The sequence below is a fragment of the Peromyscus maniculatus genome, chromosome 10, assembly GCF_049852395.1.
Source record: "Peromyscus maniculatus bairdii isolate BWxNUB_F1_BW_parent chromosome 10, HU_Pman_BW_mat_3.1, whole genome shotgun sequence".
Lineage (NCBI taxonomy): Eukaryota > Metazoa > Chordata > Mammalia > Rodentia > Cricetidae > Peromyscus > Peromyscus maniculatus.
Genome location: NC_134861.1, coordinates 3,366,493 through 3,390,996, shown reverse-complemented (window position 1 = coordinate 3,390,996; position 24,504 = coordinate 3,366,493). Strand labels below are relative to the sequence as shown.

Sequence of the window (24,504 nt, the reverse complement as noted above, 5' to 3'; positions counted from 1 at the left end):
CAGATCACCATTACTGCTCCAAGAGTTATGGCTGCCAAACTGGCAAGGAAAGAGGCAGGAGCAAGCCCTGTGGGTTCTCGTCAGCTGGGCTCAAGACTCCACAGTGGCCGCCCTGCCCCAGGACGCTGCAGAGCCCTCAGCTCTCAGAATAAACTTCATTCTTTTCACTCGGATGACATTGGGGTATTTCTACCACATCAAGTTTCAGAGGCTGGTCCCCAGGACCGTCAGCAGAGACAAAGCAAGTGCCACCTTTTTTATAAGACCAAAAATAAATTTAAATGGAAATAACTTTTTTCTCAAAGGAAAAACTGTCCCACACTTCTGGGGATAGGGTGCCAAAGAGAAAGGTCCAGACGAGGCAGTGTTCACTCTGAGTCCTGCCTCGGAACACAGGGTGGCAGAGTGTGACTCTGGAAGCTGTTCTCTCTAGGACTCTGCTAATGGTCTCACAGAAAGTCTTGTACCTCTGCTTCCAGGAGCCTGTGATCACCCTGCGGCAGGCTCCCAGGCAGAGGGAACCTGGGCCGAGCCCTGAGAATAAGAAGGCCATGTGCTTAGAAGCTGACACAGTGGCTCTGGCGTCGGGGCGGTCTGGGAACGGCTGAGCGGCTCCACAGCCAGAGATGTGTGTCAGGGACGGGTGGTGGCTATGCACACTGACAGGCCACACCGAAGCCAATTCGGCCCCAACAGGGTGTCACCAGGACAGGGGAGACAGGTAGCAGAGCCACGGAGCCACCAGCTAGAGATCACTGAGGGAGTGACTCGGAGCCTGCCTCTGCTTCTTCAAGGGCTGAGACGGGCGCAGCTCCTCGGGGCCATGGGCAAAGGGACAGCGGGCAGCGGGCAGCGGGCAGCCATCAGGATGGTGAGTGAAGAACCAGCAGATGCGCGTCTTGAACACCTCTGCAGGCAGGCTCCGCTTGGCTTCTGGAGGCTTTTCCCTCTGCACCTCTTGCCGCCAGTCACGGATGTGAACTCGCCCATTCCTAACTGAGGTTTAGAACAAAAGGCCTGAGTGTCACAGTGTACAGAGACTGAAAGGCACCAGCTTGTGGGGAGTCCTGACAGAGGGGTGCAGGGTCAAGGGGGGACTTCCAGCCATGAGTCCTGCTGGACAGGATCTGGGTGCACAGAGTATAGTAATCAGGCCGGGGTGGCCCCCTGCCCTCTGCCGCTTCACTGTGAGGAGCCAACAGCTCCATGTGAAACTCTGCCAAAGCAACCAAACCTCTGGCCTCCCCAGTGCCGTAAAACTACCTGTGGCCAGCATGGCGGGGGGAAAAAAAGTGCCTCATTGAGGGAGTCTGGCTCACCGACTTCCAGAACTGAACGGAACTGAGTGTCTGAGTGAGCACAGCTTCCTGTCGGCTCTGGGATCCCTGTAGTATGGCCCCAGTGAGCCTGGCTGCTGCCATCAGCAGCCTGGGAGTAAATATTTCCCTTGGAAACCTGAGCTGAGTCCTGAGAGGACCCTATGGACCTAGAACACAGGGAGGGGTTCATCCTCAGGAATGGACTGAAGCCCCCAGGGTCAAGCGACACCACATGCAACCACCTCCCTCAGGCCGAGGTTGATCTTCCCTGAACTAAAGCCCAGGTTAAGGTCACTTCAGGACACTTAGAGACGGTTCCCAGAGCAGAGCTTCCCAGTGTAGCACCGGATACAACTCGAGTTACTGTGCGCCCAGAACTCTCTGAACTGTGCTCAGAGGAGCCTCAGGGGCATCTTCCAGAAACAGGACACCTGACTCTAAGTGGCCAGGAGGCCCTGTCCCTGTTGGAAGTTTTGACATGTTTAAACAATCTGAGGCCAAGCCACAGTGGACATGAAGCCTGCCCTCAATGCTGGTTTAGGCCTTCTCTATGGACATAGTGGCCAGCAGGGGAGCCTCCCAGATGGCTATGAGCTAGTAGCATGCCTAGGCACATTTTTGGTTGCTATTTGCAGGGTTATGTGATCAGGCCCAGTCATAGGTATAAAGACCAAAAGGGGGCACTAATAATAACACAGGAATCTGGAGAGGGCAGTAGCCAGGTATCAAGTATACACAGCGTGCCAATCTGCCCAGTTTATACCAGGATGCCAGGCAGCTCCCTGTTGGTCCCACAGCCATCACTCTGGGAAAGATGGTGTCAGGCGCCAGAGGGGTGGCCCTCCAGGGCACATGCCAGCCATTCAAGTCAGACCACCAACAGCTCTCCTCTGGGAAATGTGCTACTAATTTGAAATGGAATCACAGGAACAAATGTGCTGTCTTCCCCACCCCCAACTCCTGCCTCCTGCTGGGGGCTTGTGGGACTGCAGAGAAACAGAACTCTCCACCCATTAGCTGCTGGACAAAGCAGCCTCTGGCTAGAATGTCCTGAGACCCAGGGCACAGGAAGAGCCCTGAGGGTGTGTCCTGTCTTCAGGAGCATCAACGCCAGGGGCTCAACTGGCCTGGATTGTCAGCCTCGCTGGGGACCTTGGGTAAGTCACCAACTCTGAGCTATGTCCAATCCTCTACGAGGAGGCTGCTTCGCCAGCAGACAGGAAGAGACAACCATGCAGGCCCTGGGAAGGGGCGGAGCTGAGGCGGGTCAGTCCTGACACGGCATGGACACATAGTGCTCACATGAGCTGACCTAAGCCATCTGAAAGCTGGCTTCCTCTGGAGCACACACTCCTCCAGATGACCCAGAGTCACGGCAGCTAAAAACAAAACAAACCCCATCCCGAGATAAGCCCCAGCTTCAGCACATACTTTCTGCATGACTGCAAAGAGGATGCTCACGTGGCTCTGGATCCCCAAGTCTTCTACTCAGAAATGATTCCAAAACTAACTGCCCCCCAAAGTGAACTGCACAGAGAAGCGGTTAACCCCACACACACACATTTACACTGGACAGGAGCGATGGTCCTTCATGAAATCAAAAATATGTGGGAAACAGAGAGGCCCCTCAGGCTATAGTATTTTAACTGATTAAAGCTTTGTGGGTAAGCACAGATTCCAGGCACTGGACCGCTCATCTGGACATCTGGGTGTGGGGCTCTGGGTTTCAGCAATACCTCCAGGGGACTATGTCAGGCCATTCCTGCACCCGCCCGTGAACAAAACTCACCCAAGTGAAGGCCAGTCAGCCAGACAGAACCATATCCAACTTCCCAAGGACAATTGGACCACCAAAGAGCAGATGTGTAGACCTACACAGCCATGCCCTGACATGGGAGAGCACTTGACACCCACATTCCCAGGTGTACACACACGGGCGGCAAGTACACACATGTTCAACTACATTATTCAGGATCACCTGACTCCCATGTTCTCATGTGGGTTGTTTCACGTACATGGGACAGCACACACCTGTGCTTGGATATGAGGCAGCACACACCTTGTTCTCACAGATGACGACATCAGAGAGGAACATGGGACCCTCTAATCTTTAGTCTAAGATCTAAGGTGGGAACACTGTTTCCAACACCTGTGACCCCATCAAGGCCCATTCCTCATCACCGTCAGTCAGTGGCCCTTTGTGGATACAGGTAAGGCTGACCCCAACCTGCCTCAGGTCCCACTGTTAGGATGAGGTGCACAGTGCTGGCCTCTCGGCTTCTGGTGGCACACCAAAGAACCAGTGCTGAGCTGACAGCAACTCATGCCATCACCTAGATCCACTGAGCTCAACGCTGCAGTCTGAGTGCCGATGGGCCACAGGTCCCAAAAGCAGAGACTAGAAGCCAGGCTGCTCCTTCCCGGGCCACTTGGGTATCGACCCTCTATGCTAGTCACAGAAGCCACAGTTCTCTGGCCCCTGCAAAAGCAGCTTACTACCCAATCCAGACCCTTACATACACCATCCCACTGACCAAAACTCCCCTGGCCCTCCTCACTTCCCAGACTCCTCTCCTCCTGGCCCTCCTCCCTTCCCAGACTCCTCTCCTCCTGGCCCTCCTCCCTTCCCAGACTCCTCTCCTCCTGGTCCTCCTCACTTCCCAGACTCCTCTCCTCCTGGCCCTCCTCCCTTCCCAGACTCCTCTCCTCCTGGCCCTCCTCACTTCCCAGACTCCTCTCCTCCTGGCCCTCCTCACTTCCCAGACTCCTCTCCTCCTGGCCCTCCTCACTTCCCAGACTCCTCTCCTCCTGGCCCTCCTCCCTTCCCAGACTCCTCTCCTCCTGGCCCTCCTCACTTCCCAGACTCCTCTCCTCCTGGCCCTCCTCCCTTCCCAGACTCCTCTCCTCCTGGCCCTCCTCCCTTCCCAGACTCCTCTCCTCCTGGCCCTCCTCACTTCCCAGACTCCTCTCCTCCTGGTCCCAACAGGAGCATCACCTCCTAAGGAAAGCCTTTCTAAGTAACTGAGCCCAAGTGGATACCTGTGCTGAAGGCATACTGGTGAAGCAAGAGAAAGACAATGCCTGTTGTGTCTAATGCTGTACAAGGAAGCACGTGGGGTGAATGCACTCCAAGTGGGCTGTGCTGGTCTTACATCAACCTGACACAAGCTATAGTCATCTGAGAGGAGGAGGCCTCAGCTGAGAAAATGCCTGCAGAAGCCTGGGCTGCAGGCAAGCCTGTAAGGCATTTTCTTAACTGGTGACTGATGTGGGTGGGTCTAGTCCATTGCGGGCAGGGCCACCCCTGCAAGGGTGGTCCTGGGTTCTATATAAGAAAGCAGGCTGAGCAAGCCATCAAGAGCAAACCAGTAAGCAGCAATTATCCACAGCCTCGGCATCAACTGCTGCCTCCAGGTTCTGCCCGGTTTGAGTTCCTGCATTGGCTTTCCTCAATGGACTACGATATGTAAGGTAAACAGACCCTTTCTCCCCAGGTTGTTTGTCATGGTGTTTATCACAGCAATGGTAACCCTACCTAAGAATGGAATGTACTTTAAAGGGAGACGCACACTCTGTGAAGCAGGAGTGGCCTGTGGGAGGGCTGCTGAGAGGACTCAGGCCCTGCAGCTCTTCGCGTCTTGTGTTAGTCCTACACGCTCATGCCCTCATGGCACTGTCTACACCTCGGGCTTCTGGGTGGACACTGTCATACTCCACTCCCCATCCTTAGACTGAACACTCCCACAAGGCAGGGATGGAGCCATGACAAATGAGAATGGGCCCTTTTATCTCTGGAGCTATGGAATCCAGTGCTGAAGCAGAGTCAAGCCTCAGTCTACCAGGAGGGCCACTCAAGAGTCCCAAGTCCCTGTGCCAGGCCCATAAGGTGGAGGCATCAAGCAGAGACTAGGAGAAGGCTCATGTCCCCAACCTGCCTGATGGGCTCTACAGCTCCACATGCTTCTTGTTGCAGGAGACAGAGGTGAACAGATGTTCTTGTAGTAACACAAGATGCAGCCAGCAAGCTTTGCAACTGACCACCAGCCCTATATGAGGAATAGGCATCACAGTAGCAGCGGAGGTTCAGGAGCACATCCCAGACAGGAGCCACCTGGACCAAGGCACAGGGAGCCCGAGCTGAGGCCAGAGTGTGCCTAGAGAGAAGGATGGCTATGGCCTCACCCTAAGATACAGGCTAGTGGTGGCCTAGGTGGACACAGGGCCGCCATAATGTCCACTTGGTTCTTCTGACATCTAGGAAGCCCCTAAGTATCACAGCCATTGGGGACAGAAAGCAGAGTTCACAGAGTACACATGGAGGAACTGCTGGGGACAAGCAGGATAGACAGTGTATGGTGACTTCATAGATTTTACCTTCAAACACCTGGTGGCTGTTCCTGAGCAGGGTCTGTAGGCCTCCACACTCGCACTTCAGTCGCTGCAGGGTCTCTGGGTTCAGTTCCGCAGCCACTTCTGCCAGGGAAAGGCTTCCTGTGGGAAAGTAGGTATCCGCAAACAGCACGGATTACAAGCCTGTAGCCAGCATAGGCTGTCAGGTCCCAAAGCCAAACCTATCCTGTAGCTTCAAGTCCCATGCATGCTTCAGGTGCAGGATCCTGGTGTACAGTTTAACAAAACTACATCTTACAACCACAAGACATGAGGTGGCAGTCACCCCAGTCACAGTGACACAGTGTGCCAGCCTGCAGGACCACATGCTTCCACTGTTCAGGCTGAGCATCAAGTAAGTCCGCCAACACCTGGTGGGGTGGCCCAGCCCCCACATTCTTAGTACAATACAAATGAGATACAGCCCAGAGCTGAGGAGGCAGGGCCAACAGGCAAGCCTTTTGTTATACCTCCTGGTCAAGCTGGCATTAGAGCTTTGCAGGGCACTGCCCACATGGTGGGCTGGAGTGGGAGGCGTGACACAGAATCGCAGATATCAGTGAGGTCTCTCCCATTCACAATGCTGCTCAAGACCCTGCTCACATGTGGAAACGCTCTGATCAGACACCCAGTGACAATGAAGTCTATTCCGACTAAGATAACAATGGGTCTCCCTGGTGCTTTTGCCAAGAATCACCTTCCTGCATCTTGCAGCTCACCTGTGTCTCCTGGTAAAGCTGGAGGCTAAAAACAGCCCAGTCTCCACAGCAGTCAGGCAGGAGCAGCACTACCCGACCCAGACCCAAGGGACTCCCGCCCAGTGTCCAGCAATGGCTTACTGAGATGCCCAGGCCTCCAATAGGTAAAGTGGGGAGAGGCTGTCTGTGGGCTCAGAGGCCCAGGACCACTCCTTCCTTACAGAGATGTTTCTCACCCAGGGGCACCTGGGAGTCTCCAATGAGCCCAGGCCTCTGGACACCTGTCAGTGAAGGTATGGTACCCTGGTATTCCACCTGGTACTGGATCTAGGTCTGAAGGAGGGTCCAGCTAGCTCAGGGCTTTCCATCCCAGGCACAGCCGAAAGACCCCAGTTCCCATCACTTCCTCCGTTAAACCAGGGATCCTGCTACACAGCACACTCAAGAACTTCCACACCATCCCAGCGCCCTGTGTTCTTCCAGCCTTGCTGGGAAACCTCGTCTGCCTCCCTCTGCAAAGACCCCATATTAGCATCTAAACAGCGAAGCTAGTCCCAAACCACAGAGTGACGGGTCTTCAAGTTACACGGCCCCCTGAGCCAAGGGCACTCTGGCCAGTGTCCCAGAGGGCCTCCCAGGATTGGTTAATACTGAAGGAGAACATACAAGAAGGTCCTGCCATGTCACATGTGGGAGATGAGAGGATAAAGGGAAGAAACCTGGACCCAACAGTCGCAGATGAGGATGTGGCATGGGGGATGAGGGTGTTGTCACTCTGCTCTGAGCTATGCTGAGGGCTACTTGCTCCCGTGCAGGGTGAGAACTAGACAACATCCACAGTTTCCGGTGCCCCATACTGCCCTCTGGTGGTGACAGGTGGAAGGAAGGGGTGCAGCTGAAAGCTTTGACAGCCTCAACTTTGCATGTCGGAGCAACCCTACTTTGCCTGTTTCTCTCTAACAGGCAGGCTCCAGCCGATGAGCAATCAGATGCAACCGTCTCTGACATGGCAACAGTCTTGTATTTAGGGATTGCAGAGAATGAAAGTATTGAATTTGCATTTAAGGAAGTGGGGCTTTTGACACTCGATGACCTGCTCTCTGGTTGTATCATTTCTAAGGATTGAATACCAGCAGCCCTGGCCTCCACCTTCCTCCCCCTGAACAGCAACTGTGGAGAGCTGTTCACTCCCAGCCTCTGGGTATGCTGAGCTACAAAGACCCACAGTCCACGCTGGCCAGTCAGCCTGCCCCGGAGGGTGGGGCCTACCTCCTCCATTCCAGGTCTTCGGACTCCCGTCCTCAGAGCTCCCGGTGTTTAACTTCTTTCCATCTAACAACAAATTTGCCACTTGTAAAACCACTTGGTCAATGAAGTCTCGAGGGAGGGCAGCACAATTCCTCACACGCTCGGCCTTTTCTCTAGGGCAGAACCCAGGCATCCAGAGCCCTGGGGCTGGGGCTGCGCCTCCCTCAGCAGCCCGGCCATCAGGCATGCCCTCAGCCTCAAGGTCAAAGGTCCTGTGACTGTCTTGATGATCAGCATCATGGGCAGCAACCTGGGGTATAGAAGGTGCGTGTCCCTCAGCAGGTGAGCTCTGGGGGTGGCCCTGTCTGCTGTGGAGGTACCGTGTCCTCTGCTCATCCATCCAGACCTCTGCAGAAGGCAGGTATGTTCTGGATTTCCCAATGAGGCAGACCTGTGATGGAAGAGACACTGTATTACAACATTCGCCATGGAGCACTTTTGTGTTGAAGAACAATTCCCACCAAAGCTTTAGCAATCTGTCATAAGAAGAAAGAAATCCTTGTTTTAGCCTTTTGGTTGTACTTGGGATGGACTCCAAGGCCTTGTGCCTGCTGGGAAACATTACCCACTGAGGTCTACCCTAAGCCCTGAAATACCAACAGAAATGATTTAAAAATAAAAAAGCTAACAATAAAAGCTGGTAAAGAATGTGGGTGTAGATCTATGGAAGGTGCAAGTCAGCTCGGGGTTCAAAATGCTTCACTCTGGGTGGTCTTTACTAGGCCTGCCTTTGCCCCAGGGGTGACACAATTTACCTCTGAGAGTCCCCAGGGATCTGTGAGAGAACAGGCTGTATATTAACCTGCTAGCACGACACTTGGAACCATGTAGGTGCCCAATGTATCTAAGGAACTTCCTCCACACTCTTCTTCTGGTCATTAACTCCAGAGTTAGAGTGCACACCAGCAAAGGGAGCCAGTGGAATTCCATTAGGGTCACCAGCCCTGCCGTGTGCTCTGGGTCTGGAGCGGAGCAGCATCTGATGTGTTTAGTCCCACCAGCTGTGTGGCTGTCCGGCACTTCCTGGGCACCTCCCATACCACCCTCCGGTAACACCAGGTCAGAGACTGCAGGAGCTTCCTTGGTTATTCATGATGAGCAGTGAACGGCAGGTGCAAAACACAGGTCTCTGACACCCCAGACTGAACCTTCTCCAACCCAGAGGAGCAAGACTTGCCAACATGGTGCCAGCCTGAGGATGAGCTCTGAAGGAAACTTCTGAAGGAGCCCCAAGCAGAGCACACTCCCTGACCCTGCACATGCCCTGGCACATACCCGCTTGGTAGAAGGAATCCTGAGGCAGTCCTCCTCCATGTGGAAGCCACAGGAAAGCCCCACCTCCAGCACGAAGTCCAGGTATTCTCGGTACTGTGTCTTCCTGCTCTGCCGCCGGCGGTATCGCCCCACAAAGTCAAAGAAACAGCAGGGCAGGACGAAGAACCGGCAGGTGTAGGAAGACCTGGAGGAGGAAGAGACCCAGGAAGTCCTCAGGAGCCCAGCAGAGACCCAGGAAGACCTGAGGAGTCCAGCACAGACCCAGGAAGGCCTGAGGAGTCCAGCACAGACCCAGGAAGGCCTGAGGAGTCCAGCACAGACCCAGGAAGACCCTAGGAGCCCAGCAGAGACCCAGGAAGACCCTAGGAGCCCACAACAGATCCAGGAAGACCTGAGGAGTCCAGCAGAGACCCAGGAAGACCTGAGGAGCCCACAACAGACCCAGGAAGACCCGAGGAGCCCACAACAGACCCAGGAAGACCCGAGGAGCCCACAACAGACCCAGGTAGGCAGAAGCACCACAACATGCACAAGCAGCAGAAGACCGAGTACCTACGCTGCTCCTGGCTATTCTTACATCTAAAGCAATGGGTCTTTCTTATTTACTTTGTGAGGCCACAGTGCAAATGCACTCAAATGCACTACTTATTCCTGACTTCTGGTCTCCACTTTCAATGTACTGGGGTTACAGGCAGTTATCACAGTGGGATTGTTTCCCATGGACCTCTAAAAACCATGCAACACACTGTACCTTTCAACAAAATAGAAACTGAATTAATAAAAAATAATTTCCCTGTGTAGTTACTCTGGCCCACTGTGACATCAGCTTTCTGGAGCTGGAACTTCAGGTAGGAATCGGAAACCAAGGCAGGCACAGCAAAGGCAAGCTCAGACTTGAGCTGGAGTGGAGCTAGGAGCACAAACAGCCAGAGTCCTGGTGGTAAGAGAGGCCCGATGGCAGACTAAGGGAGGCGGGGCTGGAGGTACACACAGTGTCTCACACTCGTCAAAGAGCTGTCTAAAGGTGCGGACTGTGCAAAGGATCTGTCTAAGGAAAGACTTTCCCTTGAAGCCAAACCCTCCAAAATCAGAAGCTTTCCAAAAAAGTATGTATCTTTCAACGTGGGATAGAAATGCCAGAGATGATGTAACCGGGATCAGTGTGGGCTGACAGAACATGAGAGGAACCACGTGTGTGGTTCAGGTTTTTAGTAGTCACAGTCTCAGAAGAAAAGCAGGTAGATTTAAATTTACTCAATGTATCTGTGCTTCTGTCTGAGTTACCATGTCAAATGCCACACTGCCACAGTGGTGAGGGGCTGCCATCGTGGACATCGTGTGCACAGAAAGAAACAGCCACCTGCCTTTCCTACTCACCTGGCCGCAATGACAGGGATCCAGGGAGTGAGCTCATCAGAATGGTTACCAATCAGCCAGTCAACACCAGGGAACAAGGTCTTGTCACTTGGGGTGATGGAACCTTCCTTAAGAATGTCACACAAGATGAACCAGTCAGTACATGCACCAGAAGCTCTGAGCCATGATTCACAGCCACAGTCCACCTACCACATGATCCTCCCAGGCTTCCACTGTGCCCAACTTACTAAGAGGAGATGATTGTCCTAACCATAGTTGGCCTCCAAGGACACAAATCACTGGCGACTTTTGGGACCCCCAAAAGAGCACTTTTCTGGGTGATGACTAAAACCTGCCTCCTGCATAAACACAGAAAGCAACCAACAGAGAGACAGCTGGTGACTGGTCTCCTCTGAGAAGAGGAAGGAAAGTCCTCTCAGTTCTGGGCTATTCTGTCACTATGGTCAGGGAACTCTCAGCAGTGACACCTTACCAACTCTGCCCTTCTGAGTTTCTGCACATCACCCTTCCTGGCGGTCAGCAGCCAGTCTTGAATTAACAAGTGACATCTTAGAGAACTGACCGGAAAAACAGAGAGGAAGGAGGTGCATCACAACCTGAGATGGTGCAGGACAGACCGCAGGGGATGGAGTGCCACTCTGACCATGCCTGTCTCTCCAGCCCTGTTCTCTACACCAGTCCTTACTGTACGACTGTTAGCGCCCCACAGCAGCCTTCACAGAAGATACGTTACAGCGACTCCAGGGCTGTTTACACAGACACTGAGACACTGAGCATACACTGGCCAACCGCTAAGTGCAGAGTCACACAGGAGGAGAAACCTTTAGCAACATGTATTATCATTGCACTCACTCTGCATTTAAATCTGCCCATTTGTCTCTTCATGAATCAAGACCTTATTTATCTTTGGATTGCCATTATCTGGCTATATCGACCTGGAAATAGTCAGACTTGCTTCACTAAAGGCCTTCTGAATATAGTAAATTGCAACCATCCTGCTTGATGCACAAACTTAATACAATCTGAGATCATCACAGCACCGTATTAACAAGGGATTCCAAACACACTTGCACTGAATAGGGATTAGAAAGAAGCTTAAGCCAAGATGGATGGGATTTCTAGACAGAGCTATCATAGACATCACACAGATGCAGCTGGAAACAAACTGTTTACTAGGAAATATACCAGCAGCACACAGCTTCCAGTGAAGCCTCATGGCCACAGGCTCAGGCAGAAAGTGCAACAGAATCACAGTTGACTTCCACCTGGCACACTCAACACTAGAACCAGTGGCGCTAGCACTGAGACTAGAAGGGGTTCCCGAGTCAGGTGACGCACTGACAGGTCTGAGGCAGGTGCTGGGGACCCCTAATAAACAGCCCAAACCTCTATACAATCCCTGAAAGCCCCTCACACCAACCAGCCCTTCCTTCAGTCAGGACTTACTAGCGGGACAGTTTGAAGTTCATTCCAAGCAAAGGGTTAAGACCCGGGGACACAGGGATGTTGACATCACCAAATTACTCCTGGTGATTAACCATCTCACACACAATTCAGAGCCTTAGGCACCAGGCATGAAGATCTATGGACTTAGATCTCAACCTGCAGGACTCTATGAACCTGCCAGCTTATTACCAACAGTCCTCAAACTCAAGACACTAAAAGCATTTCTTTCTTTTTGGACATAAGGTCTCACTATTTAGCACCAGCTGGCCTAGAACTCACTCTGTAGACCAAGATGGCTTAGAACTCAGTCTGCCTGCCTCTACCTCCCAAGAGCTGAGATTAAAGGCATATCCCACCGTGCCCAGTCCTAAAAACATTCCTCAATTTTCTTTCCTTTTTTTAAGGTCAGGGTCTCACGCAACCCAGGTTGGCCTTGAACTCATTATACAGCTGATCCTCTTGCTTCTACCTCCTGAGTGTTGGAATTACAAAAGTTTACCTTCTTGCTTGGCAAAATTTCCTATAACATGAATCTATTAAGCAATTACAAATCCCTGGGAAAGGAACCATGAACACAGAAGGAAGAACTGAGTTGAGGGGCTGGCAGTGAACCCCCTGACCCTCAAGTCTTTGTCATATTATCTCAACTTGAAAAAGATACAATAACAGAAAATGCAAGTCTCTAAAGTTGTACTTTTTGCTGGAGATGAAGCAGTAACAGCTGTGGGCAGTGTCTGGGGCAGGGATGGGCAGTCACTGTGGCAGCTGTGGGCAGTGTCTGGGGCAGGGATGGGCAGTCACTGTGGCAGCTGTGGGCAGTGTCTGGGACAGGGATGGGCAGTCACTGTGGCAGCTGTGAGCAGTGTCTGGGGCAGGGTTTGGGCAGACAGTACTGCAGCAGCTGTAGGCAGTGTCTGGGGCAGTGGTGGCACACAGGCATAGTGGTAGTTGCTGATGAATACTTGGTGCTCGTCATGTTGAGATGGTTAATCTTGACTGCCAACTTGACAGGGTTTAGAGTCACTAGGAAACACACTTCTGGGTCCATGAGGTTATTTCTAGAGAGGTTTAACTAAGAGAAGACCCTCCTGGTGGGCTGCTGCACATCATCACTCAGAGTGGGTGTCTGAACAGACTCCTGCAGCAGGCTTTGAAAGGGGAAAAAGACATCTCCACCCTGCAGACAGCATGGAGCACCTCACATGCACACACATGCACAGCTCAGGAAGAAGGCCTCCAGACAAGGTCACCGTAACCAGAGGCTGGGCAGAGCTGAAATCGTCCCGTCCCTCTCCTTCCTATGATAGAGCACGCAAACTAAAGTGAACACTTGTAGTGAGAGCTGACTGAATCCAGAGGCGCTCCTGCCAACAGCTGACTCTAGGGGACAGGTCTTTCTAGAGCTACAGAGAATAAATACATGGAATTAGGGGGGAAAGCAGTACCTCCAGCTGAGTTCGGGGTCCATACATGTCCCAGATCTTTCTTCTTCGGACATCAATCCCTCTGCCCGGATGCTGAAATAAGCAGTTTTGCAATCACGGGTTAAGTTTGGGCAACTGCAGTAAGTTGGCAAAAAATAAATCTGCAGGCACTGCCATTGCCACATAGGAAGGACAGGTCGTGCCTGGCATCTGTGGGAGGCACAGCTCTCAGCTCTTGGCAACACTACACACCTGCATGGCTAGTGGGAACTTGCACCCTACCAGTGATCACCATAGCTCTTCAAAAGGGACCACAGTGGCCTGTGTCCCAAGGCAGTGCCCAGGGAACACACAGGGGAAGGCAAGCTTGTGACCAGCCCCACCAAGGTCCCTGCACCCTGGCTGCAACCTTATTCATTCCCTCTTGGGTAGAGGGCTATGGAACCTTCCTATCAGCTCTACACCCAGCTTCCAGGTCTTCACAAGGACACCACTAAAAATGCCTCCTTTATAAACACCCGGGAAAGCTCCAGCTGAAGCTGGGGGCACCACTCTGAGCCAGGCTGACTCTGAGCCAGGCAGCTGCATCAGGAAATGTTGTTGGAGCTGGGTGTGGCTGCATACTCTGGAGTCAGAGATACGTGGTTCTCTGTGAGTCTGAGGCTACTCTGGACTACATAGCAAGTTCTAGTCTAGTCAGGTTACACAGTGAAACCTTGTCTCAAAAAATTAAAAACAAGAAACATGGGGGCCCCTTTGCTCAACCTAGAGAAATCTTAAGATAAAGACAGCAGAGCCATGCTCACCCCCTCATTGCTTAAGATGTGGACCAGGAGGCCATTTCCGCACCCCAAGTCCACGAAGGACTGCTTGGTGGTGACTCCCATCTCAGCCCTCTCCTCTTCCCATAGGATCTGAGGAAAGAGACAAAGTAAAGACAACCCACATGTTGACTCATTCTGTTCCAGAACAAACCTAATGGAGCAAAGGCACACGCCTGTGATCTTGGGAAGACGAGGCAGGAGGCCTGCAAGCTCAAGGCTTGCCTGGGAAAGCTGGTGGGGTCCTGTCTCTAGACTTCAGAGAAGGAGCTGGTGATGAACGGCTCAGTGGTAGAGCACTTATTGGCCTGGCATGGGTGAGGCCCTAGGTTCTAAACCAGCACCAGAAAAATGGCATCCATATCCAGTGGACCTCTCTCCTTGTCCGTTAACTTCTGCATGCCTTGAGAAGCAAAATAACCCTCTTTTCTAAACTAAGAGAGCACAAGTTAAAGGGAAACTGGGGAGTTCTAGTTTAAACACTTTAGAGATAAGAAAATCAAGAGGACTGAGTTAAAGAAGTGTCCCACTGAGCTGGCTGGCCAGCAAGTTAAGGACAGACTAGGGGAGAGAGGCCCAGGCCACAGCTGGCGGGCACTGGATTGTCGGTACCTCCAGTGACAACTGTGTCTCACTGACTCCTACCCCATCTGTCCTCTCGCACCCCAACTTCCCGATTCACACATGCTCTGTGCTCATGCAGGAGCCATGCAGGATGTGAAATCATTTCACAGCAGGGCAAACCACAAGTCCTGATTGGTGAATGCTCCACCCCCAGCTAGTAGCGTCTGCCAGAGGCAAGCTTCCCACACTCCCTGAGTGTGAACAGTGCAAGTGCTCTTACCAGCAGGTATGTGGCGATGGCCACGTCTTCATAGACAAACTTTTCAGGATCTGTTACTTCAGGCCAAACCTAAAATGTTTTCAGGGAATAAGTAAATAGCTGTGAAATTACCTTCAACACCTTAAAGTATCTCTAAACAGCCTAAGTCAAACCAAACTAACCATATAGTAAATACACAATTTCATTTCAAAGGCATGAACGCACAGTTGACCTCTTATAATTAATTGCTTTATACAAGAACGCAGTTACTGCACTGCACGTACGGGACAGAAAGTGTCCTGTACAAAGTGATCCAGACCATCAACGATATAGTTTAAGATGTTATCTAGATAAAGACAAGGACTAATGAGATGAGGAAGGAAGGCAGGGCTAGGGAGGAAGCTCAGTAACAAAGTGCTTGCTTTGCATGAAGGTAAGAGTTCAAATCTCAGCACCCACATAAAAGGCCATGTATGGCCATGTGGTTCGCTGTAGGCCCAGCCTTGGGACACTGGAAATAGGAGGGTCACTGGGACTTGCTGACTGCCAGTCTAGCTCCAAGTTCAGTGTAAAACCCTAGTGATGGAGCATGGCACATGGCACTCTCCTTGGACTCTGCATGCGTGTGCACAGGTGCATTCATCCTCGCTCACATACATGTGGTACTCACACCAAGAAACATGGGAGTGGTGCAGGCAGACACAGACTGGGACTCAGGAGCTGGGCCAGCTGCTCAGGGCCAGGCTCTGACTGATAGGCAGAATTATCAAGGCACCTTAAGAGTCAACCATGTACAGAACCGACAGGTCTGGTGAGTGATATAATGGATAAACCATGTCCTGGGAACAATTTAAAAGCTGAGAAATAGGAGTACCTTCTTGAAGGTATGGAGAGTCCACAAGGGGACAGAAGACCCCCAGACCAGAGTCTTCAGGAGAATGCAGCTCAGCTGTGTGCAGACAGACCTGAACCACATCTCTATAATGAATCACTATGGCCCAAGCCTGTGGCTTTGGCCACTTTGCCCTATAAGTGCAAGGACTAACTCAAGGTCATGTTGTCATGAAGCACGCTGTTTTTTTGGAGCACTTGTCTTAGAAATACCTTTGGGGTTGGGGATTTAGCTCAGTGGTAGAGTGCTTGCCTAGCAAGCACAAGGCCCTGGGTTCGGTCCTCAGCTCTGGAAAATTTAAAAAAAAAAAAAAAAAAAAAAAAAAAGAAGAAAAAAGAAAAAAAAAATACCTTTAAGTTAATGAGGCCAGGGCTGCAGAGACAGCTCAAAGGTTAAGAGAGCTTACTGCTCTTGCCAAGAACCACCAAAGGCAGGCAGCTCACCACTGCTGCACCTAACTCCAGCTCCAGGAACTCTGACACCCTGTTATGTTTCTGCAGGCAAATATATGCCTGTGCACATATTCCCATAGACAGGCACACATAAAAATAATTAAAAAAAAATTTTTTAATTAGCCAGGTCCGCATGGTGGCATATGCTTGTAATCTTAGCACTTGGGAGGATAAGGCAGGAGGACCATGAGTTTCAGGCTAACCTGGGCTACAGAGATATCCCATCTCAAAACAAAAATAAAATTTAAACAAAATGTAAACTTTATAATACAGTAACTAACACAATGCTTAATATATTTAGATTAAAATTCCCCTTTTGAGTTTCCGAAAAATGTGAAACAGTTTACTCCTTCTGGGTTTAAAAATGTACCAAAACATCCACTTGGCTTACACTGTCTGCACCCACAGTGGATTTTCAGTGTGGTACCTGAACTTGATAGAAAGCCCACAGGGAAGAGTCTCCCTGGCAGGCACTGGCCATGTCCCTTATTAAATGGGGGGGGGTGGACCTCGGATGCTCCTTAGCATTACCTTTACCATGTCTCTGTACTTCTCTTTGAGCTCCTGGTACATCCTGCTGTAGCGCAGGATGGACACCAGGGAAAGCGTGCTTTTAAATTCACTCTTCCTGTTCTCCACAGCCCACCTGGCCAGCTTGGACAGCAGTTCTTCTCCAAGCCAGGTAGGTTTGGGATAGACAATGCCATCTGAATGCCACCTCTCTGGACAGAAAATTAAAACAGATATGAACCTTCAAAAATAAGAGAAATACCAGTGAGAAGAGCTGGCTTCAATTCTTATTCTTATGTTACATGTTTATCTCCCAGAAGTGGGCAGCAACTAAAATATCCTTTCTCTCTCACTGTGTGTGTGTGTGTGTGTGTGTGTGTGTGTGTGTGTGTGTGTGTGTGTACATGCACACGCTGCATGTGCACACTGCATGTGCTGCTGTGATCAAGCCCCGGGTCTGCCGAGGCACACAATGGGCAAGTGTTCCACCGAGTAACAAGCCTGCACTGTATAAGGAGCAGGGCTCCAAACTATGACAAGACATGCCACCCACTCCTCTGGACCAAGCTGTACAAATAGCAGCATGATGATGGGATTAGAGTTCCTATCAATTCGGTCTAGATTTGAAAGGTCTTCCAAAGGCTCCTGTGTCAAGGCTTGGTCCCCAATTCAGCCAAGCTCAAAGGTGGAGCCGTTGGGAGGTGACTGGACCGTGAGAGGACCAACCTCATCAACAGGCTAACTCATCGATGGACTTAGCTTATGGGCTCCTGGGAGTAGCGGGGGCTTTAGAGGGTGAGGTTTTGTTGGAGGAGGTAGGAAGCTGGGGGTGCACTCCTGACGGGTAGAATCTGTCCATGGCTCCCTCTTGCTGTCAACTTCCTGGCTGCCCTGAGTGAGAGGCCTGACGGAAGCACATGCTCCTAGCTCCTCACTACAGGCCCAGATACCAAAGAGAGGAGCGACCACAAACTAAAACCTCTGAGACCTTTTAAAAATTATATACATACATGTATGTGTGTGTGTGTGTGTGTGTGTGTGTTTGCATGTGTGCATGACAGAGGACAACTCAGAACATGTTGGTCCTCTCCTTCCAACATGTGGGTCCTAGGGATCAATCTCAGGTTGTAAAATTTGAAGCAAGCACCAACCCAGGACCGGCGCCAGGAACCAGCAGAGTGGTGGCTATAGTACACATCTGAGAGCATCCCACCAACACAGGACCTTGGCTCTTCTGGCCCCCAGAACCTTCCATCTGCCCAGGGATAGGACATCACATAGCAGTGCAACAGAGCGGAATCCGGCTCTTACCATTCGCCTTCACTGTGATGGAGCCGGAGCTGATACACGTTGCTCATCTTAACCTCCAAATTCCCTTCATCATCCTCTTCCAAGGGTAAAAAGGTGACACTACCATTGGCGACATCTGAGGGAAAAAGACAAAGCCAACAGGTCACAACCGCTCTAAACAGCTCCTTGAAAGTGGAACTGAGCAGCAATGAGTATGAGGAGGATGCTTTCCAACCCTCAGTGGCTGTCCAGTACTGGGGAGAAGGGCTCCGCACTTTGTACACTATTACAGCCAGCACTTAGGAAGTATAAGGCCTGAGTCAGGTGGTGGTGGTGCACACCTTTAATCCTACCCACTGGGAGGCAGAAGCAGGTGGATCTCTGTGAGTTCGAGTCCAGTCTGGTCTTCAGAGTAAGTTCCAGGACAGCCAGGGGTACACAGTGAAACCCTGTCTTGAAAAACCAAACCAACCAAACAAACAAAAGCAAAGAAAGAAAGAACAAACAAACAAACAAGGCCAGGACCAAAGATGGCTCAGCAGGTAAGGCACTTGCTGCCATGCTTGAAGACCTGAATCCTATGACTGGGACTCACGAAATGGAAGGAAGGAACTGACTCTTACAAGTTGTCATCTGACCTCTACAAGGGTGATGCGGGACACATGCACATGCACAAACACATAATAAATAAACTTAATGAAGAGAAAGAAAAAAGCAAAAAAAGTTCAAGGCTCAGGACAGCCACTCTCAACAGCCAAGTGCTAGGAAGAGAGAGCCGGGGGGAAAGGCCTGCCCAGGTGGGTCAGCGAAGGAGGCCCCTGCTCGGAGTGTCTGCCACACGCAATCTTGACCCTGACATCAGTGGCACAGAATGTCACTCAACCATTCCAGGCTGGCTCTGGACAGCAAACATTGTTCCAGGGCCCTCCCACAGGAAGGGACACGCACGCATCTTCTCTTAAAACACAAGCAGAACTATCCCTACGCTGGAGTCCCCTGCATTATATACTTCTCTGTGGAAACCAGAGGTCTGAGGGAATGCAGTCCCTTCTGCAAAATCAATTGCGCCTACCTTTGAGATAAAAAAAAAAAAAAAAAAAAAAAGACAGCAAATCAAAATGGGGGTGAAAATACACCAAAGAATATAGATTGAAATCCACCTTTATTAGAAGGATCTGGCAAAAGGAAGCAGAAGCTGAGGGGCCCACTGGATGCAAACAGCAGTGCAGCAGACTGAGGGGCAGGAAATGACACTGGGGGTGCTCTACACTGAGGGAGGTCAGAAGTCTTCCCGGGAACATTTGCTTCTGAGAGGACCTGAAGGTCAGAGTAAGCTATGGGGTCCCTGGAATAACAGCAAAAGCCTCAAGTTATGTAAAGGATAGAGGTGAATGTGAGGACAGGAGAGAAGTCAAAGGGCACCAGGACCAGGATGCAGGCCACGAAGGGCCTCACAGCTGACACAAATGCAGCACTACCATGAGACATGAGACGAGAGACGAGAAGCGGGCCATTGTTTTGAATCTGAACCGTCTCCTTCAGAATGCACAGCAACTTTGTAATCTAGAATCATTTTGCCCCCGTCCAGATTGGTGCTCTGCAGCCTTGGCACCCCTGCCATTTGGGACTGGACAGATCTATTATGGAGCTGACTACTTCTCTGCAGGATGCCCAGCATCATCCCAGGCTCCACTCCCTAGCCCAGCCTGGCACGTGATCAAAAATGCCTACAGCAGAGCCAGTGAGACGGCTCAGCAGGTAAAGGTGTCTGCTGCACAAGCCTGGAAACCTGAGTTCAAGCCTCAGAACCACATAATGGTGGAGAGAGAGGAGCGACTCCACAAAGCTGTCCTGTGATCTCCATATGCATGCCAAGGAGATCACACATACACAATAGCAATAAATAAAAGGCTAGACTGTCCACAAGCAACCTGACATCAACAAACTCCTGGAGAGCAAAACTGTCCCTGGTGGAGACCCTCTGCTGTAGACCAAGAACCTGGAGAGCTATTGTATGCCAGAGGCCTCGTGCTTCACCAACTGGTAACCTTCGCTGGCTGTCTACATGAAGATGTCTGTCTTTCTTCTTTTGACAGGGTCTCACCACGTAGTTATAGCTGTAGCTGGTCTGAAACTCAGAGATCTGCCACCTGGGTACTGAAGGCGTGAGCCACCACATCCGGTGATTTGTTTCTTTTGTTTGTTTGTTAAGATAGAGGTTTGTGCAGTCCAGACTGGCCTCAAACTTGCCTTGTAGCTGAGCCTGGCTCTGGACTCCTGATCTTTGTGCCTCCACCTCCCAGTGCTGGAACGACAGGCTCGTGTGCCAGGTCCATACGGAGAAGTATGTATCATGTACCACCAACCGTTTCAAGCACCTGCTAGTGAGCAATTTCACTAAACTATTAGTATCCAATCTTGCAAACGAAGAAACGGAAGCACCGAGTCATACATCTAAAAATGGGCACAGCAGAGTTCTAAAGCCACGCCATGGGGGATCCATGAAGGTGAATTCTGTGATGAGTCTCCCTGCAGAAACCTGAGGAGAAAGGAATCCTAATACTAGCACTGCTGATGGAGTGGTGCCTCTCTGGAAGGAAGGAAGGAAGGAAGGAAGGAAGGAAGGAAGGAAGGAAGGAAGGAAGGAAGGAAGGAAGGAAGGAAGGAAGGAAGGAAGGAAGGGAGGGAAATTCTGTCTGGCCCCCCTCTACCGAGCGAGTATACCGAGGGAGCAGCCAGCATATACCTCCCTTCTCCACACCTCCCACTTAAGCTCACTCAGTAAAGATAGTTGGGAGATGGAAAAGAATTAATGCCCTGACATTAGTGACAACAGGTGGAAGAACTACGCTAGAGGGGGCCCAAGGTCCAGAGCACAGCACTTGGGATGTCTTAGGAAGGCAGAGAGACAGTCAACAGTATGCAGGAAGCAGCAGGCATCTACAGTGACTACAGCCCAAGAGACCCACAAGGGTCTCCCAAAGATGTCCACACCCTAAGGCTCAGTACTCAGGAGTATGTGGTATTATGTGGAACTTGACAGACATTATAAAGGAAAATACTCTGGGCTACCAAACTCAATCCCATCAGCACCAACTGGCAGTGAACTTTCTCCAGGTGGATGCAGGGTAGGATGTCAGAGAGCCATTCAAAGCATGCAAAGGGCCAGGCACTGCTGCAGGCAATAATGATGCAAGGGGCAGGCCAAAAGAATCAAAGAGGCCTCTAGGAGAACACTGCTCCAGTTCTACAACCCTAAGCACTGGACCCTGACAGCCTGGATGAGCTTGGAGGCCCAGTCTTTCCCAGAGACTCCTGGGAAGAGCCCTGTCAGCCAGCTTGTGGATTTGGACCTTTCAAGAGTCCAGTGCTTGGAAACCAGCAGAGTCCACCAGGATTCTGACCCACGGAGCTTTGAGCAAGGACCAGTTTGTCTGACCAGCCATTGCATTTGCAGTAATCTGCTACAGAGGTAGCTAGAAAGTCAACACATTGTTGGGGTTAAGTTCAAAGCAGGGATACCCTGACATCTCAAGGCTAGGAATACTCCAAGTTCATGTCTGATGACCACCACTGGCTGCCATCCATCCAGGCTCAATACTCAGGAATGTGTGGTATTCATTAGACTCAGTCACAGGTCATCTGTCCAGGAACAGCTTCCTCCTCAGCTACCTCTACAGATGCTAAAGTATCCTCCAACACCCAGCCCATCCTTCACCTGTCGCTGAAGCCTTCCAGATCCCCAGCATCTGCTCAACAATCCCATTCTCTACTGAGGACACACATTCCCACAGATCTCTTAAAGCCACTCAATGCCCATGGCCTCTGTACGCTGCAAAGGCACAGGCCCTACAGCTATGTTAGAGCCTTGTGAATAAATGCATTTCAGACTGGACACGTTAGTACATGTCTTTAATCCAAGCACTTGGGAGGCAGAGGCAGGCAGATCTCTGTGAGTTCAAGACCAGCCTGGTCCACATAGCAAATTCCAGGCCATATATGACCCTGTCTCAAAAAGCGAAAGCTTTTCAATCTATTCGTGCTCTTCCCACTACGCTCCCACCTTGCACCACCAGTTCTTTCTTCGGCTCTGTAAGCGGGCAGTGAGGGCTCGCTTTCGGGATGACGGTTCTGAGAACCAGGTCGAGCTTCTGCGGGGCTTCAGGCTGAGAATCCAACGCGGGGCCAGAGAGGAAGGCCAGCATTTCCGGATTGTCGTGGACGAGGCTTTGAGATACTCGGTCCCACAGAGAGTCCAGGTCAGCTGCGGAGACGTCGCCTTCTCGGCCCGCTCTAGGTCCTAACCCTGGCTCTCCCTCGGGAGAAGCTTGTCCGCGTTCCCCCGCGTCATGCCCCTCCAGCCCGGGGCCCTGTCCCGGCCGTGGTCCTTTCTCCGGCTGGGCGCGGGGCCGGAAAGCGCTCCCGCGGGCCTCCGTGCGGGCGCCGCACAGCCGCTTGTTGGCCACCTGCGGCCTCTCCAGCCACACGGCCACGGCGGCCCAGAAGCCCGTGGGAAGCAGAGCCGCAGGGTCGCACAGGGGCACTCTGCCCAACTCCGCCATCTCTGCCTGCTCGGCGCGCCGGGATGACGCGCCGGCGCGCACTGACGTCACGGAGTTAGAGCCGGAAGCCCACTCTGTTTTGTACAGGTGGGGCGCCTGCAGCTGGCGGAGACGAGGTCGGAGAGGAGCCGATTGGGAGCATCGGCCTCCATGAACCGAATCTCCGGGGATCCTTACCAGCTGAACGCTCAGAACTAGCCCTCTGACTTGCTTTCCTGGAGCAGTACATCCATCTCACGCCCCCCCCCCAATATAATTTGGCCCCATAGGTCCTACCTCTCCCAGGGCAAAGCTAACAGTAACACAGAGAGAAGTATGGGGAGGGCGCTGTTCCTTTAGCAAACAAGACGTAACAGAGACCCAGCAGAAAGCCACACTTAGGTGGCGGATTCTACAAGGCTGGGTGACTAGAATTTCGTGATTGTTTAGAGTTGGAAGGCAGATCCAAAGCCAGCATTACCTAGAGTGATTATTTGGCCCTTTCATAGCCATCTATTGCCTATCTCGTGTCTGACCCCAGATCCTTGACTAAAAGTAAAAGCTCTGAAATACATTAACTTGGCAGAACGTTAGCTTCTGCCAACCCAAAAGCTAAGGCTGTCATCCGAAAACATAAGAAAACGACAGCAGAGGCTTGGCACCTGAGGTCCCCAGCAACGTATTTATTAAATCCTTTTGGAATGTACAAACTATTTATTAGCTTTCGCTGACATGAAGGCTAAGAATGTCATCAGCGATTTCCCCGCATTGTTTTAACCCACCTACCTGATCATACTCGCAAGTGTATTTTAAAAATACTTTGTGGATTCTGTTACTGTAAAAACGGCATGAAACTCATCACGTTGGAACATGGTTTTTAAACCACAGTCACTCATATTTGACTCCAGACTAAGCTATCTCTTACCCCTTTAAGGTGATAGCTGTGTTTTTGTTGGAGCACATTCAACAGCGTGCCTTTTGCTCTGTGGTCCAAAGAGCCAAGCTCTCACCCCTTAACCTCGCCTCCCAACCTGTTGGCAACACCCGTATGAGCAAACATTTCACCTTGTTGCTGCTCCTGGGTTTCACGATGACCCTCAGGGAGCCAGGCTGATCCATGGAGGCTTTGAAAGCAGCTACACAACAATTCCAATTGCTTGCTGCTGAAGCAAATTGCAGCTCCTGAAGGAGACGGTGGAGCAGCGGCCATGACAGCCGCATTGGAGCTGCAGGAGTGGCGGAGTGGAGCTGTGGGAGCAGCAGAGGGGTGGCAGGGGCTGGCAGCGGGTGGGTAGCAGAGAATTGATGGTGGTAGCAACTGTAACATCAGTGAGGACATCATGAAAAACAGCAAAGCATTGCAGTGGCCGCAGTCATGACAGTGATCATAGGAACAGAGGCAGCTGAAAAGACAGAGGGTAGCTGGGGCAGAAACCAGAACATCAGGAATAAAGAGTGTGTGCAGAACTGAGGCTGGAGGATGGAAGGCTGTAAAGAGCCAAGGAAAAGCTAAAGGCTGCTTTTCAGAGACTTGAGAGTGAAGGGTCTCAGACACCCTACACCCAGGAGCTGTAACACTAGTGCTAGGAAAGGCGTGGAATTCTGACACTCTAGACCTATATATAAGAGCTGTAACACTCGTCATTGTAGGACTCAGGGTCCCAAGTCCTACAGAGATGTAACACTAGAGGGCGCAACTTGTTGCTGCTCATGCCATGTGCTGCCATAAACTCACTGTTAGCATAAACTAAGGGATACAAAAGCCATCGAAACCAGACAGCCCTTGAAGAGGTTACCTTTTGTCTCCTCATGATTTCTATACAGTTAGGGCCAAGGGCCTCAGCCTGATGTGTGGTAGTGCCATCCTATTCAAGGTCTTTAGCTGTGCTGCAACAGCCAAAGATCAACGGTGGGACTGAAGAGACAGAGCTAAGCAGAC

At 51.4% G+C, this 24,504-nt stretch overlaps 1 protein-coding gene across 3 annotated transcripts; it reads right to left on the bottom strand.

Annotated features, from left to right (window-relative positions):
* Window positions 1–242: 242 nt before the first annotated feature.
* On the bottom strand, window positions 243–24,504 carry Trmt44 (tRNA methyltransferase 44 homolog). 3 transcript variants are annotated; one of them, XM_042285855.2, is made up of 11 exons: window positions 24,362–24,504; window positions 18,046–18,160; window positions 16,756–16,975; window positions 14,902–14,970; window positions 14,043–14,150; window positions 13,258–13,329; window positions 10,367–10,473; window positions 8,990–9,173; window positions 7,676–8,105; window positions 5,694–5,810; window positions 243–996 (listed from the first exon to the last, which is right to left on the bottom strand). In XM_042285855.2, exons 2-11 carry the CDS (start codon window positions 18,090–18,092, stop codon window positions 746–748), a joined length of 1,605 nt encoding a protein of 534 aa, XP_042141789.1. In that variant the 5' UTR covers window positions 18,093–18,160; window positions 24,362–24,504; the 3' UTR covers window positions 243–745. The 3 variants fall into 3 exon arrangements, with proteins under 3 accessions (XP_042141789.1, XP_042141790.1, XP_006985689.1); XM_042285856.2 differs by lacking the exon at window positions 24,362–24,504 and adding an exon at window positions 23,352–23,481; XM_006985627.4 differs by lacking the exon at window positions 24,362–24,504 and adding an exon at window positions 22,088–22,629.